General features: G+C 44.0%; 1 protein-coding gene across 1 annotated transcript in view; it reads left to right on the top strand.

Annotated features, from left to right (window-relative positions):
• LOC126365774 (soluble guanylate cyclase 89Db-like) overlaps positions 1–17,204 on the top strand; it is a 430,509-nt gene that overhangs the window by 365,739 nt on the left and 47,566 nt on the right. Inside the window, exons 7-9 of the mRNA XM_050008298.1 lie at positions 520–627; positions 12,697–12,865; positions 15,443–15,586. Coding sequence (XP_049864255.1) covers positions 520–627; positions 12,697–12,865; positions 15,443–15,586 — 421 coding nt within the window. The remainder of the gene's footprint in view (positions 1–519; positions 628–12,696; positions 12,866–15,442; positions 15,587–17,204) is intronic.

Genomic DNA, 17,204 nt, shown 5'->3' with positions numbered 1-17,204 from the left:
GTGGGATGTTTTCAAAAATAACAGATACGCAGAACGGCGGATCGGTTGCGCCCTGCAAATCAAATCGACACCACCTGCAGAGGGAACCGGTAGCAATGATGAAGAAACCAGACTCGCATACCTTCCGTGCGGTGGTGTCATATCGGAATAGTGCTTCGAAAAAGCTTCCACTTTGTATCTGTGCCCCCGCCGTAATTAAATCTACTGTATTGCGTGAAATATAATGCAGAGTTCCGAAAAAGAATTATATGCAATACATCGTGGGAACGTGGCACGTCGGAAGTTCGACAAGTTATGATAACTGTTCTACGGGTAAGTAATGATCACAAGTGTTGTATCCTGCTGGTGCAGCCAAGTATATCAGTTGTCAGCGAATGCTGTCTCGCCTTTGAGCATCAAATGAAATACAGTGATACCAGCATCCCGGTGCAGGCGAGTAATTTCTGGGACAGTGTAACAAAAGCAGGACATCGAGATAAGAGAAGTTAGCGCCGTCTGGAACACTAAACTCTGTTGCAGGATCAACAACCTGGACGACCTGATGAACATGGGCCTGTTCCTGAACGACCTGAACCTGCACGGCCTCAGCCGCGAGATGGTGCTCACTGGCTGGCAGCACTACTCCAAGTAAGTACAGTGCACTACAGCACAGCACGTAACATACCTAGTCCAAGTCTGTCCAGGGACGCTGTATACATGTGCAGCTAGAAATATCCCTTTCACAAGATGTATGGAAAAAATAATGAGACTGGCTTTACATCTACCACAGTTTTTAATTTTTTCAACAACAGTATTGTCCCCTTCAAAGTAGTTCCCTTCGGAAGCTGTACACCGACGGAGTCATCTTTGTCTTGGCAGCAGCGTTGAAAGGCTCTAACTGGTAGGGTCTTTAAAAATTCAGTCACATTCTATGAACGTTCTCCGGAGTCCTTTTAAGACATTTTCAATTTCAGGGAAAGAAAAAACTACGAGAAACCATATCAGGTGAATAAGGAGGGCTGTGGAACAACAGGAATCCCTTTTGAGGTCAAAAATTCAGTGATGTTAATTAAATGAAACAACAAGTTCACTGTTACCAGTCACCGTTTTTATTTATTTCCACGACGCGTTTCGAAGGTTTAAACCTCCATCACCGGGTGGATTTACATAAGTAAGTATTACATTTGTGTGTGTGTTGTGTTACGATTTTTGGAGGAACTTGTGACACTGCCTAGTGGAGAAACAAGACACTATTTCAGAATATGGTTTAGGATTACTTTTGACAAAAAAATTAAACTGATATCAAATGGTAAACATTAAATAAGTAAACTACAGTACCTTCAGTGGTCACAGGTTCCTTTTGCTGTCGTAACACATCACATGTATACTGCCACATTTGTAAACAAATATGGCGTCAGAAATCAGCTGGGTGTAAGGATCGTATAGCAGAAGAGAAGACATAATCGCAAAGTGCAAAGAGTATACATCGTAAAAACATTATTACAGAACAATTGCTTTAAGCATTTGGCGGTGTTTGTTTTGAGGTGTCAAATATATGTGTGTGTACTTCAGGTCGTATATAAATCCAATTCTGACAAGCTAAACCCGCTAAACATTCATACTCGTTATACAATCAGGTGAAATGTTAAAATGACTTAAACTTCATACATGTCGATAACAATTAGGTGAAATGTTACAGACTTAATTACAATGATCATATTGGGTACAACAGTATAGTCATACATACATTACACTCTTTGATTGGGAGAGAGAGAGAGAGAGAGAGAGAGGGAGGGAGAGAGAGAGAGAGAGAGAGAGAGAGAGAGAGAGACGAAAGAGTGATTATGAGAGCAAACATTTACATGGCAAGGAGTCTTAAGATTGCATGTTGCATATACACTCCTGGAAATTGAAATAAGAACACCGTGAATTCATTGTCCCAGGAAGGGGAAACTTTATTGACACATTCCTGGGGTCAGATACATCACATGATCACACTGACAGAACCACAGGCACATAGACACAGGCAACAGAGCATGCACAATGTCGGCACTAGTACAGTGTATATCCACCTTTCGCAGCAATGCAGGCTGCTATTCTCCCATGGAGACGATAGTAGAGATGCTGGATGTAGTCCTGTGGAACGGCTTGCCATGCCATTTCCACCTGGCGCCTCAGTTGCACCAGCGTTCGTGCTGGACGTGCAGACCGCGTGAGACGACGCTTCATCCAGTCCCAAACATGCTCAATGGGGGACACATCCGGAGATCTTGCTGGCCAGGGTAGTTGACTTACACCTTCTAGAGCACGTTGGGTGGCACGGGATACATGCGGACGTGCATTGTCCTGTTGGAACAGCAAGTTCCCTTGCCGGTCTAGGAATGGTAGAACGATGGGTTCGATGACGGTTTGGATGTACCGTGCACTATTCAGTGTCCCCTCGACGATCACCAGAGGTGTACGGCCAGTGTAGGAGATCGCTCCCCACACCATGATGCCGGGTGTTGGCCCTGTGTGCCTCGGTCGTATGCAGTCCTGATTGTGGCGCTCACCTGCACGGTGCCAAACACGCATACGACCATCATTGGCACCAAGGCAGAAGCGACTCTCATCGCTGAAGACGAAACGTCTCCATTCGTCCCTCCATTCACGCCTGTCGCGACACCACTGGAGGCGGGCTGCACGATGTTGGGGCGTGAGCGGAAGACGGCCTAACGGTGTGCGGGACCGTAGCCCAGCTTCATGGAGACGGTTGCGAATGGTCCTCGCCGATACCCCAGGAGCAACGGTGTACCTAATTTGCTGGGAAGTGGCGGTGCGGTCCCCTACGGCACTGCGTAGGATCCTACGGTCTTGGCGTGCATCCGTGCGTCGCCGCGGTCCGGTCCCAGGTCGACGGGCACGTGCACCTTCCGCCGACCACTGGCGACAACATCGATGTACTGTGGAGACCTCACGCCCCACGTGTTGAGCAATTCGGCGGTACGTCCAGCCGGCCTCCCGCATGCCCACTATACGCCCTCGCTCAAAGTCCGTCAACTGCACATACGGTTCACGTCCACGCTTTCGCGGCATGCTACCAGTGTTAAAGACTGCGATGGAGCTCCGTATGCCACGGCAAACTGGCTGACACTGACGGCGGCGGTGCACAAATGCTGCGCAGCTAGCGCCATTCGACGGCCAACACCTCGGTTCCTGGTGTGTCCGCTGTGCCGTGCGTGTGATCATTGCTTGTACAGCCCTCTCGCAGTGTCCGGAGCAAGTATGGTGGGTCTGACACACCGGTGTCAATGTGTTCTTTTTTCCATTTCCAGGAGTGTATTAAAGGTTGGGGTAATACATCGGTTCTACATCTACATCTACATCCGTACTCCGCAAGCCACCTGACGGTGTGTGGCGGAGGGTACCCTCAGTACCTCTATCGGTTCTCCCTTCTATTCCAGTCTCGTATTGTACGTGGAAAGAAGGACTGTCGGTATGCTTCTGTGTGGGCTCTAATCTCTCTGATTTTATCCTCATGGTCTCTTCGCGAGATATACGTAGGAGGGAGCAATATACTGCTTGACTCTTCGGTGAAGGTATGTTCTCGAAACTTCAACAAAAGCCCGTACCGAGCTACTGAGCGTCTCTCCTGCAGAGTCTTCCACTGGAGTTTATCTATCATCTCCGTAACGCTTTCGCAATTACTAAATGATCCTGTAACGAAGCGCGCTGCTCTCCGTTGGATCTTCTCTATCTCTTCCATCAACCCTACCTGGTGCGGATCCCACACTGCTGAGCAGTATTCAAGCATTGGGCGAACAAGCGTACTGTAACCTACTTCCTTTGTTGTCGGATTGCATTTCCTTAGGATTCTTCCAATGAATCTCAGTCTGGCATCTGCTTTACCGACGATCAACTTTATATGATCATTCCATTTTAAATCACTCCTAATGCGTACTCCCAGATAATTTATGGAATTAACTGCTTCCAGTTGCTGACCTGCTATTTTGTAGCTAAATGATAAGGGACCTATCTTTCTATGTATTCGCATCACATTACACTTCGCTACATTGAGATTCAATTGCCATTCCGTGCACCATGCGTCAATTCGCTGCAGATCCTCCTGCATTTCAGTACAATTTTCCATTGTTGCAACCTCTCGATACACCACAGCATCATCTGCAAAAAGCCTCAGTGAACTTCCGATGTCATCCACCAGGTCATTTATGTATATTGTGAACAGCAACGGTCCTATGACACTCCCCTGCGGCACACCTGAAATCACTCCTACTTCGGAAGACTTCTCTCCATTGAGAATGACGTGCTGCGTTCTGTTATCTAGGAACTCCTCAATCCAACCACACAATTGATCTGATAGTCCGTATGCTCTTACTTCGTTCATTAAACGACTATGGGGAACTGTGTCAAACGCCTTGCGGAAGTCAAGAAACACGGCATCTACCTGTGAACCCGTGTCTAAGGCCCTCTGAGTCTCGTGGACGAATAGCGCGAGCTGGGTTTCACACGATCGTCTTTTTCGAAACCCATGCTGATTCCTACAGAGTAGATTTCTAGTCTCCAGAAAAGACATTATACTCGAACATAATACGTGTTCCAAAATTCTACAACTGATCGACGTTAGAGATATAGGTCTATAGTTCTGCACATCTGTTCGACGTCCCTTCTTGAGAACGGGGATGACCTGTGCCCTTTTCCAATCCTTTGGAACGCTTCGCTCTTCTAGAGACCTACGGTACACCGCTGCAAGAAGGGGGGCAAGTTCCTTCGCGTACTCTGTGTAAAATCGAACTGGTATCCCATCAGGACCAGCGGCCTTTCCTCTTTTGAGCGATTTTAATTGTTTCTCTATCCCTCTGTCGTCTACTTCGATATCTACCATTTTGTCAACTGTGCGACAATCTAGAGAAGGAAGCACAGTGCAGTCTTCCTCTGTGAAACAGCTTTGGAAGAAGACATTTAGTAATTCGGCCTTTAGTCTGTCATCCTCTGTTTCAGTACCATTTTGGTCCCAGAGTGTCTGGACATTTTGTTTTGATCCACCTACCGCTTTGACATAGGACCAAAATTTCTTAGGATTTTCTGCCAAGTCAGTACATAGAACGTTACTTTCGAATTCATTGAAAGCCTCTCGCATAGCCCTCCTCACACTACATTTCGCTTCGCGTAATTTTTGTTTGTCTGCAAGGCTTTGGCTATGTTTATGTTTGCTGTGAAGTTCCCTTTGCTTCCGCAGCAGTTTTCTAACTCGGTTGTTGTTAATGCTATAAAATATGCAGATAGATATACACTTGTGCCAGTAGTTGATGTACATACAGTTTTAAGCTGACAAGGGGTACAAGCTGTTGGTGTGATGAATTATCTGTCAATGAGGTCAATCTCTTGTGCTCTTGGTAGCTGCCAATATTTATGGTAAATATTAGGTGTGTGTGTGTGTGTGTGTGTGTGTGTGTGTGTGTGTGTGTGTGTGTGCGTGTGTGTGTGTGTGTGTGTGTGTGCATTTTTAAGAGTGTAGGCAGTTGATGAAAACGGAGATGATACTATTATAAATATTGTCATTTTTGTCATTTAAGATGGATTCTGGTTGTTTCATTTGATGTTTGTATATTTGGAGTGTTTCAAGGATGTCTAGTTTTCTGCCTTTTTTTTTTTTTTTTTTAGATATATAGGATGCTAATACTTGTGTTGTTACATGGTGTTTTGTTTCATGCAGGTGGGTGGCTATTGCCGATGTGTGGTATTTTTTGTTTTTTAGTGCTGCCATGTGTTCCTTGAACCTAATGTCAAATGATCTGCCTGTCTGGCCTATGTAGAAGTAGTCACAGTCCAAACATGCAATTTTGTACACACCTGTGTGATGAAGTGGGTTTCGTGTGTAGATGTTGTGGGGTAACTTCTGTCCAATCTTGTTGTCTGTTGTAAAGGATATGCTTATGCCTTTCCGTTTGAAGACATTGGCAATCTGGTATGAAATGTTACCCAGAAAGGGGATTGTATGGAAGATGTTATTTTCTTTTTGTTTTTTGTGTTGCGATTCCTTTGCCATTATTGAGTGTTTCAGGGTGTCTACTATGGAGCTGTTATAACCATTTTCAATAGCTGTTTGTTTTATTATTTCAATTTCTTGATCACATTTATCATCTGAGAGTGGTAGTTGGATAGCTCTATTAATCATGTACCGAAATGCTGCCATTTTGTGTGCTGCGGGGTGGCAAGAGGAATTGTGGATTGTGGTATGTGTTGTGGTAGGCTTGTGATAAATTTCAAACTGATGTCTGTTGTTCTTTATTCTAATGGTAAGGTCTAGGAAATTTATACTGTCACCTTTTTGGTGTTCAACTGTGAATTTTATGTTTTCGTGGGAGTTGTTGAAGAACTGATTCAACTCGGTGATGTCATCTTTAGTGCCTTTGATTAAAATGATGGTACCATCTACATATCTGTAGTAGTAATCAGGTGATGCTGGGGGAAATAGATTAGAAAATGAGACAATTAAAGTAGTAAATGAGTTTTGCTATTTGGGATGCAAAATAACTGATGATGGTCGAAGTAGATAGGATATAAAATGTAGACTGGCAATTGCAAGGAAAGCGTTTCTGAAGAAGAGAAATTTGTTAACATCGAGTATAGATGTTACAGTCTCAGGACTGAAGACCGCAACAACAAGTAGCCTTGTGACGTGGGGCGTTCTTACGAAGCATCCACTCGTGTCTAATGTCAGGGCTCACTCGATTCACCATTTTCCTGAGCCTTCCATATACGTTTCTGATAGTATTTGTATGGAATGTAGCCACGTATGGAAGTGAAACGTGGACGATAAATAGTTTAGACAAGAAGAGAATAAAAGCCTTAGAAATGTGGTGCTACAGAAGAATGCTGAAGATTAGATGGGTAGATCACATAACTAATGAGGAGGTATTGAATAGAATTGGGAAGAAGATGAGTTTGTGGCACAACTTGACTAGAAGAAGGGATCGGCTGCTAGGGCATGTTATGAGGCATCAAGGGATCACCAATTCAGTGCTGGAGGGCAGCGTGGAGGGTAAAAATCGTACAGGGAGACCAAGAGATGAATACATTAAGCAGATTCAGGAGGATGTAGGTTGCAGTAGGTACTGGAAAATGAAGAACGTTGCACAGGGAAGAGTAGCATGGAGAGCTGCATCAAACCAGTCTCAGGACTGAAGACAACAACAACAAGTGGCCTTGTGACATGGGGCATTGTTACGAAGCATCCACTCGTCTGTAATGTCAAATATAATCATACAGAGTCTACCTAAAATAAGATGATCACTCGATTCACCATTTTCCTGAGTCTTGCACATACGTTCTGCGTAAAACACTTCGTTCACAGTTTATCCTGGAGGAACAACTTCTTTAAGCGCAATACCCCTACTGTCAAAAAACAAATGAGCATTGTTTAGATCTTTGATTTGCTCATTCGAGCTTTTTTCGCTCGAAGACATGTCTCATTGTGCTACTCTCCACTTTGCCGCTTTATCTGAGGATCGCACTCACAAATCCAGGATTCAACACCTATGATCACATGACTGGACCATTTGTGGTATTGGCAACCTTCCCCAGACGATCAACGCACACGTTTCTTCGACTGTTCTTTTGCGCAGTTGTCGTCAGGTTTTTCGGCACCATTTTGGCACAAACCTTTCACATGTGCAAAACCTCGCTCACATTTGATGTACGGTGAAAGTATTTAACAGATCACCCATCATCCTTATCGTCTAAAGTCGGTCTGATCTCACAAGAGCACGCACACGTTCGAAATTTTCGTCGTTTTTAGAAGTTGAAGTTCTCCCTGAGTGATGCTCATCTTCAAGCCATCAAAAATAATTCCGTGCCAGCGAAAAACTTGTGCTCATGATCAGGAATGCTCCCCATAGTCCTGTTTCAACTTTTCAGATGTCAACATCGTGGATCCCCCAAGTTTAACACTTTGCTCTAAATTCCAATTTTCCATTATCGTAACACCCAACAAAAACACTATTCACTGACGATGCTGTCGCAATTCATGCGTTGGCTGTACGGAGCTGAAACTCGGACTGAGCATCTTGAAGGGGTGGACACACCGGTCTACAGAAGTGGAACAACAAAGCGTTGTTAGACCGCTCGTATTGTTGTCAGTCTCATTGCTTTTCTCACATATCTCTTAGATGGGAACTGGCGTTTAATGTATCCACGGAGAACATCAGTGTCTCATCAACGTCAGTACATTTCAGTGCACATGTATTGTGTAGCTATATCCAGTTACGCTGCACTAATCTCACATGCATCGCGTTTTCCATTCAGACTGCTTTGCAGGCAACATTAGATTATTTGCAAAATTATTTGAAAGCTGTTCTACGCCACCGCTAAGAAGAGCCTTTTTTTAAGGAGTCTTTTTTACGGAGCCTTTTTTTAAGGAGCCTTTTTTACGGAGCCTTTTTTTACACTGAGTTTTTTTCCTTTTTTCTATGGAACTAGAGCGGTCAGATTCAGGCTGGTGGGAAACGGGTGGGCAGGGGTCGAAACCTGACGCTGGACACGATGCCTCCCTCTTCCTGTCCCTGAATCGCCCACTCCGGAATTTTTTCTTTATTTTTTTTATTTTATTCGAAGAGTTTTATAGCTTGGCTTATGACAGTCATTACCATTATATATCAAAACCCCTAAGAAAATATCTGTCTTTAGTGCGCCTCTATAATAATCAACTAAACATTATACTGGCTATAGCTAAGAAGAAAGAAAACCGAAGTTAAATAATCAAGCCACTAAGATGTTGTACCACAACAGTAGTATTTTTAGAACTTTACTAACAAAAAAAGGAAAAATTCATCAAGGAAAAGGAAACATTTCTGCGACCACACTGTAATGAAAAGAATAAACGAGTAGTAAGTTCCCGCAGTACGGCTGGCGCATGGACGGGCACGTCTTCTCGGCCAATATATTCGCAGTTCAGTATTCCACGTCAGCGTCCGTAGCGAGAGCACCATCTTCTCCTGCCTGGTAAGCTCCAGCTGCTGGGGCATAAATGAAACCACTACCCAAATAACTGGCAGAAAGCTAACGGTATCGTGAAAGTTTCATCAGCCATGTCATTCCTGTAAGAACGCCCAATAGGCGAGGGCATCCATAAAGCTTGAACGCTAACCATATGACCGCTGCGATCTCGTGCTCAGGGTTACAAGGTACCGGTACATTAATGACACACAAAACTTCTCTTCCAGTTTTCTCGAAATCGCCTAAATAGAGTGCCCTCCACTTGCAAAGTATGTTGTCCTAATGGACTCCAATAAGTGTACATAGCTTAAAGTAAATCCGTGATCCGAACGTCTTGGTCTCTCCTTGTAAGATTTTTAGCCAGAGGGCCACTGGGATTCTTCTGAGAATATCCCTCTAGACCGACGTCATCCGTCTGAATCACATTTCTGCGTTCCATATATGGTCGATACTTTCAAGAATGTAACATCGCAATGTTCGGGACATTTGAGAAGACAAGAAGGAGCAGTTTAATGTAGAACATATATTTCGCTTTTCAATATTTAGAAACTTACAAGAGCTCGTAATTTAGTATATGTGATGTCACTGTAGCACGCTTCCGTTCTTCCTTCTAGTTTTCTTGGAATACTTGCACGATATCATAGCTGATAAAAAATTCATACAGTTCACTTTAGTACTTCTTTTTTGTTGGAGGTTGAAATACAGCTGCACCGGCTGCTTACGGTCTTACTGTCTTCGCGGAGTGTAAAACTGCTCCTTTCTACAATGACGTCATTCCCAAGACATCACTCGAGTGCACGTTGAGGGTGTGGCTGTGGGACTTACGTGCCACACCATCCTATGACGGTGGAAGTGCAGATTGCAGGCAAATATTAAGTAACTTCGAATTACAGGACGTATCAAAGTGATGGTTTACGATGGTCGATACCCATCGAGTGGTCAGATCAACACAAACGCTTCATTAGTTGCCGTAACAGTACTGTCGTTAGCCATGGTCAGAATCGGAGTCCTCATGGATGGTGAGAGGTACAGGGTGTCTGCGCCAGTGCTGGGGAAGCATTGTGCCACTGTTTTGTAATCCAGCGACTGTGTCGTGCAGGGCTTCTACTTTGGTATAGAGACGCATTGCCTTCTGTCGCCTGGACGTCTTGAGAGTGTGGCCATGTCCGTTTCTTCCTGGAGGGTAACTACCTTCGTGAGGGGAGGGGCATGCAGGCTCCACCGAAGCACCTTATTCTGCATGCGCTGGAGGGTCTGCATCTGGCACTAATCATAGCCCACGCAATGGAGCCGTCGGTGAGGGAAGGGTGGACAACCATCCGGTAGAGCTGGAGTTTGGTGCAGAGGTTCAATGCCCTGCTGGTGAATAGGGCAACACTTTTATCAGCTTGAGTCATTTTTGGTTTACATATTCCGCATGGCGATGGAAGGGCAGTTTTTATCCATCAGACACGGGTATTTGGTATCACGAGACCATGGAATCTGGACACCTGTAATAGTGATGTTGTGGTGGGGGATGGGGCGCCGTTTAACGAAATAGACTGACGTAGTTTTGGTGGCATTGAGGGCAATACTGATGGAACGACACCATGTCACTGTCGCGTCCACTTGCCTCTGGAGGCGAGCAATGAGCTGGTCGGTGTTGGGGCCGGTCGTATAGAGCGCCGTATCATCGGCGTATTGCGCCAGGTGACAGTGAGGGAGGACTGGCATATCGTTAACCAAATGTTAAAAAGGGTGAGCGACAACACAGAGCCTTGAGTGGCACCCATCGACATGTGACATAGGGTGGAGGGTTAACCTTGATGAGTAACCAAGATTTGTCGCTACCACTGCACTTGTGCTACGAAAGGAGTCCTACGAAACACATGATGGTGAAGTCTAATGATTGTTTTCTACGTTCGGGCAATTGTCAGTTTATTTCTTGGGACTACCAGAGCTTTTATTGCATATTAGTGCTTTTCCTATGTTTGTGCCTGACAACAGCACCGCTAAGAGTGCACTTGGAGTCATATAACATTCGTGCGTCGGGAGACTTTTGGCAAGACATCTTATTTCAGTAATGCTCTCATCCCTTATTATGCTGGAAATCACATTTTTTGGAGTTGACTTAGGAGAGTAAACACCGTAGGCACACGCCAGGTGCTAAATACACTCATACTCATAAATCAAGGATAATCCTGATACATGGTGAAACTACGCTCTGGTGGGCGGCTTGCGGGTTTAAATCGCCTCGGGGTATAACCATGGGTGCATTTGACCTGCGGTTGTCGCACAGTGACGCTGCCAACAGTCCACATACGCAGAGGTGTGTTGGTGTATGTCAGAGTACGGTGCAGCGAGTAAGTGTGCAGACGTTTTCAGGCGTGCTAATGGTGACTGTGTGTTGAAAATGGCTTAAAGAACACATATTGATGACGTTATGGGGGGTAGAATACTAGGGCAACTGGAGGCTGGACTAACACAGTAGGTCAGAACACGGGCCCTCCGTGTGCTACAAAGTGCGATCTCAAGATTAAGGCAATGATTCCAGCAGACATGAAACGTGTTCAGGCGCTACAGTACGGGACGTCCACAGTGTACAACACCACAAGAAGACCGATATCTCACCATCAGTGCCCGCAGACGCCCAAGGAGTACTGCAGGTAGCCTTGCTCGGGACCTTACCGCAGCCACTGGAACAGTTGTCTCCAGACACACAGTCTACAGACAACTGAACAGACATGGTTTATTCGCCCGGAGACCTGCAAGGTGCATTCCACTGACCCCTGGTCACAGGAGAGCCCGTTAAACCTAGTGTCAAGAGGTCCCAGGTTATGTTCACTGACGAGTCCAAGTATAGTCTGAACAGTGATTCTCTCCTGGCTTTCGTCTGGCGTGAACCAGGGACCAGATACCAACCCCTTAATGATCTTGAAAAGGAACTGTATGGAAGTCTTGGTTTGATGGTGTGGGGTGGGATTATGATCGGTGCACGTACACCCCTGCATATCTTTGACAGAGGAACTGTAAGAGGTCAGGTGTATCGGGGAGTAATTTTGCACCAGTATGTCCGCCTTTTTCAGGGGTGCAATTTGTCCCACCTTCCTGCTCATGGATGATAATGCACGGCCCCATCGAGCTGTCATCATGGAGGAGTACCTTGAAACAGAAGATACCAGGCAAATGAAGTGGCCTGCCTGTCTCTAGACCTAAACCCCATCAGGCACGTCTGGGGTGCTCTCGGTAGACGTATCGCTGCACGTCTTCACACCCCTAGAACACTTCAGGAGATCCGACAGACACTGGTGCAAGAATGGGAGGCTATAACCCAGCAGCTGCTCGACCATCTGATACAGAATATGCCAACCCGTTCTGCGGCCTGTGTATGTGCGCATGATGATCATATCCCATGTTGATGTCGGGGTACATGCGCAGTAAACAGTGGCGTTTTGTAGCACATGTGTTTCGGGACGATTTTCTCAAGTAATCACCAATACTGTGGACTTACAGATCTGTGTCGTGTGTGTTCTCTATGTGCCTATGCTATTAGCGCCAGTTTTGTTTAGTGCCACGTTGTGTGGCACCACATTATGCAATTATCCTTAATTTATGAGCATTGTACTTCATCTCAGAAATCACCAAATGAATTAAACTAAGTATCTATCCCCATAAAAATGAGATTGGTAGTCTCAAATTAGACAGAGACCAGGAAATAAGTGTCTTATAACGTCTGCTTTACAGGCTGGAGCTCATGTTTGAACGAGCAGAACAACGTTCCATGGAGCTGGAGAAGAGTTACGCAGAGCTAGACTCCTGGAAACAGCGTGGCGATGATCTTCTGTACTCTATGATTCCGAAACCTGTGGCGGACAGGCTGCGCTCTGGAGGGGATCCCATCAGTACCTGTCAGGTATGCCACAAAAGATTTGAAGCGACGAAGGGTTGACGTGCTATACTCTGTTTTATGCCACTCATTACTTCTCAGCACTCGTATTTGACACGTCTACCTTTGTCTCTCCAAATGTAGGAGACGTGCTGCAGCTCAGGATAGGAACAACAGAGGTTCACACTATTTTCCAAGGTGATAAAGCTGGTTAACTGTCTTGTTTCGTTTTTGTGCCTTAGTGGTGACAAAATATTTAATCAGATCTAGCCAAATAGTGGAAAATGGACTATGAATTTCATGACGTCGTCAAAGCAAAATGATTCACTAACTTAATTATTTGAGTCGTAGTTGAATAAAACTATATTTGTCATACAAAATTGGAAGAGAGGAGGAACTACAGCAGCTTATTATGAAACCTTTTATGTTCATGCATGCTTGCAGGGCCTTCGCTTGAGAAAGCATCCGTGTTGGTTGGCATGCCGTACCATCAGTGACTTGTAGGGCAGCAACCGTAACGCCCATGCCTGATTTCTATGATCCTCAGTTTCCTTGGGAATTTCTCCCTGTATTCTGTTGCGCAGTCTCTTGTCAACTTAAATTTTATGTTTATTGTTTCTTGGCTTACAATTGAAGTTATCAGTAACGTCCAATGGAGCACGAGTAAAATGACCGCACAGTGATACTCTACATCCACAGAGATGTGGCATTGCTTAACACAGTGCACACATTTTAGATAGCATAGGCATTTTGGCCAGCTATTCCAGCTATCATGTACTGTCATTTCCGTAAAATACTTTAAATGACTTCTGAAATATGTTTCTCAATAATTAACGGTCCTTTCTCCATGCATATCAGTCTTAGTCGCCACCAAGCAACTAGCTGAAAAATGGAAATGAGACACGTGAAAAAATCTCATCTACAACCCACGAAAAGGCAAACAAGTTCCCGTTACTTCGTAAAATTAATAATATTTACAGTAATAAGTATCTTCCCTTCCCAGATAAGAAATATTATTGATGGTTTCCAGAAATAACAGCGACCAGTCGCCTTTTGTGATGCTTCAGTTTTTATTTATTTACCATGACCTGTTACAAACCACTATCGACTCATCATCAGGTGGTACCGGTCATTTTAACAAAGATTGAAGCATCGACTGGTTGTAGCTATTTCTGGAAACCTTTATTCATAACAGCCGCAGTATCCCACACACGTAATTGACAAAGTTTTATAAATCTTGTTATTTAATACGTAACACTCGAAACAGAACAAAATCTATTCGATAGCTGTGAGCCTTAAACCCACACCAATTTAAGTTCTCCCCATCCTTTCCTTAAACAGCACTTGGTAAATCCCATGACTGGTTTGTAATGACACCTACATCGATGAGTCGTTAAGCTCAAACGTACCAACAAAAAAATCAGTAAAAATAAGTTTTAAACTTATTGGCTTTTTTTATTTCACAAGAGCTTCATTGATACTACGCTACTTAACCATTCTTAAGTAAATGCGAAGTTTAATCCGCAGTATAATAAAAATAACGATTACAACCTATATAAATGAGTTTAGACACGATGTGAATATAATTTAGTTTTTTGTATTACTATTTTTGGTAGTACTATCAGGGTGTTAACAGCCGTCAGTCTGACTCAAATTTATGTGACATCTCGCAACCAGTAGATTTTAGAATTATTTAAAATTACATTTGGCACGTATTACCATCTAACTGAATAAGCTAAAACACTTTTGATAATTTTCTAAATTTTTTTGAAATTATTTTTTTCGTCGCCTTATTTTTATCCATACTATACATATTTTGTGCTGGGTTTCACAGTACAGGAAGATATTGATAACTATCGTCATATTAATTTCATGAGCAAATAATTCTTGCATTTTCTCGCTGGAGTTGGATACCAAAGTTAGGGAAAAGGGCCTCGTTAGCAATGTTACGTACTATTTGAGGACGAGTGGAACAGCCAGCGTCAGCTTCTAAAGTCCAATCCTAAAGATATAGCTATACACTAAAGCTCGTTGCGTCTGGATGGCAACAGAAAAAAGTAACTATGGTTTCTATCTCTTCAATTTACTTGTGATTCACGATCTGAGCATTGTTAATTTCAAGTTTCTAGCACTGTAGTAAGTACCTTTTATTTAAAGTTACTCGTAGGCTATCTCACATTCTCTCAAAAATTACGTTACTGAAACTTGTTTCTGTTCGGTTGAAGCATACTTCAAGAGAAGTTGGCGTCAACTAGATTTTCAGTAATAAACTTGATAGGCCAGATAAAACCAGTTCTGTTTAAGAATATAAAGAAATTTGAGCCGATAATTAATAAAACTCCAACTGATCGAATGATAAATATGAGAGTAGAAAATGAGCAACGAATATACTGTAGTAACAAACTCTGAGGCTGCGAGATCAAAAAAACTTTGATGACGTATCACACATGAGTCCTTATTCTTCGTGTCTTGTCATGGAAAGGGTCGAAAACTTAGAACTTCTTAATGAATAGATCACTGTTTAGGAAATGATAAATTTCCGCTTAATATACTGACTTCATTAATACTGACTTCATTAACGTTCAGTAAACACGTTTGTTGCAGTCGTTTGACGAGGTGTCCATCCTGTTCTGCGAGTTGGTGGACTTCAGCTCCTCTACGGTGCAGGACGCCATGGACGTCGTGACCAGCATGAACGCCGTCTTTACTTGTTTTGATGCTCTCATGGACCGCTACAACGTGTACAAGGTAATTCTGAAGTGTCCCTGTTGAAACACAGGAAACTAGCATTTAACTGCACTGAGAACTTTTGAACTTTTGAAAGTCTAGTTTTTATACCTACTTATAATAATCATAAAATTTATATAAATTAAATATTACACTGATCCAAAAGCAGTAAATTAAATGCCAGATGAAAACTGGCAGAAGCACAGAGCTAACGCAAGAGATTAGCAATTGCTAGCTTTAAAAAGGTAAAGCGAATAAGTTAGGTCTGCTAGCGCAATTTGAAGTTTATGCTTTTTCCATTATACGAATCTATGTCCAAAAACACCCACAGTGTCGCAGAGTATTTAATCATGCTTGATATGAACTAACATACACTACAATGAGTTGATAAAAGTCGTGGAATGCCTCCTAACAACGTGTCGGACCTCCTTTTACCCGGCGCACTGCAACAACTTGACGTGACATGGACTCAACACGTTGCTGGAAGTCCCCTGCAGAAATATTGATGCATGCTGGTGGCTGTCCCTAACAGCGAAATTCTTGCCGGTGCAAGTTTTTGTGCACAGAGTGACCTCTAGATTACGTCCGACAAATGTTCGATGGCATTCATGTCGGGCGATGAGGGTGACCAAATCATCCGCTCGATCTATCAAGAAAGTTCTTGAAACCAATCGTGGAAAACTGTGGCGCATTGATTTGGCGCACTGTCATTCACAAAAACTACGTCGTTATTTTGCTGCAGGTGGTCTCCCAATAGCCGAACGTAACCATTTCGACTGAATGATCGGTTCAGTTGAACCAAAGAAATCAGTCTATTTGATGCAAGCAGACCCCAAACCATTGTGGAGCCACAGTGCCTTGTTGGCAACTTGGGTCCGTGGCTTTGTGAGGTCTGCTCCACATTCGAACCCTTCCATCAGCTCTTACCAACCGAAATCGGGCACATCTGACCAGGACACGGTTTTCCAGTCGGCTAGGGTCAAACTGATACGCTCGCGAGTCCAGGACAGCCGCTGCAGGCGATGTCGTGCTGTTAGCAAAGGCATTCGCGTCGGTCGCCTGCTGCCGACGTACGTTCCACATTAATTTATTAGGTTATTTCATGCATTGTTGCATGTTTGTTAGCACTGATAGCACTACACAGACACCACTGCTGTCGGCTGTTAAGTGGAGGCCGTCGGCACTGGGTTGTCCGTGGTGAGAGGTAATGCCTGAAATTTGGTATTCTCGGTACAGTTTTGACACAGTGGCTCTCGGAATACTGAATTCACTAACGATTTCCGGTATGAAATGCCCCATGCTTGTAGCTCCAACTACCATACCATGTCCAAAGTCTCTTAATTCCTTCGTGCGGCCATAATCACGCCGGAAACCTTTTCACATGAATCATCTGAGTACAAATGACAGCTCCGGCAGTGATGATGACGTCGATGTTTGGTTTGTGGGGCGCCCAACAGCTCGATCATCAGCGCCCGTACAAAGTCCCAGTTTTCACACAGTTCAATTTTTTCACATACCTATCTAACCACTGTTACGAATGATGATGATGATGATGAAATGATGAGGACAACACAAACATCCAGTCAGCTCCAGCAGTGCCCTGCCCTTTTATACGTTGTATACGTGATACAACCGCCAT

The sequence above is a fragment of the Schistocerca gregaria genome, chromosome 4 (assembly GCF_023897955.1).
Source record: "Schistocerca gregaria isolate iqSchGreg1 chromosome 4, iqSchGreg1.2, whole genome shotgun sequence".
NCBI lineage: Eukaryota > Metazoa > Arthropoda > Insecta > Orthoptera > Acrididae > Schistocerca > Schistocerca gregaria.
Note: the sequence above shows the minus strand (reverse complement) of the source record. Positions and strands in the feature narration are given on the sequence as shown.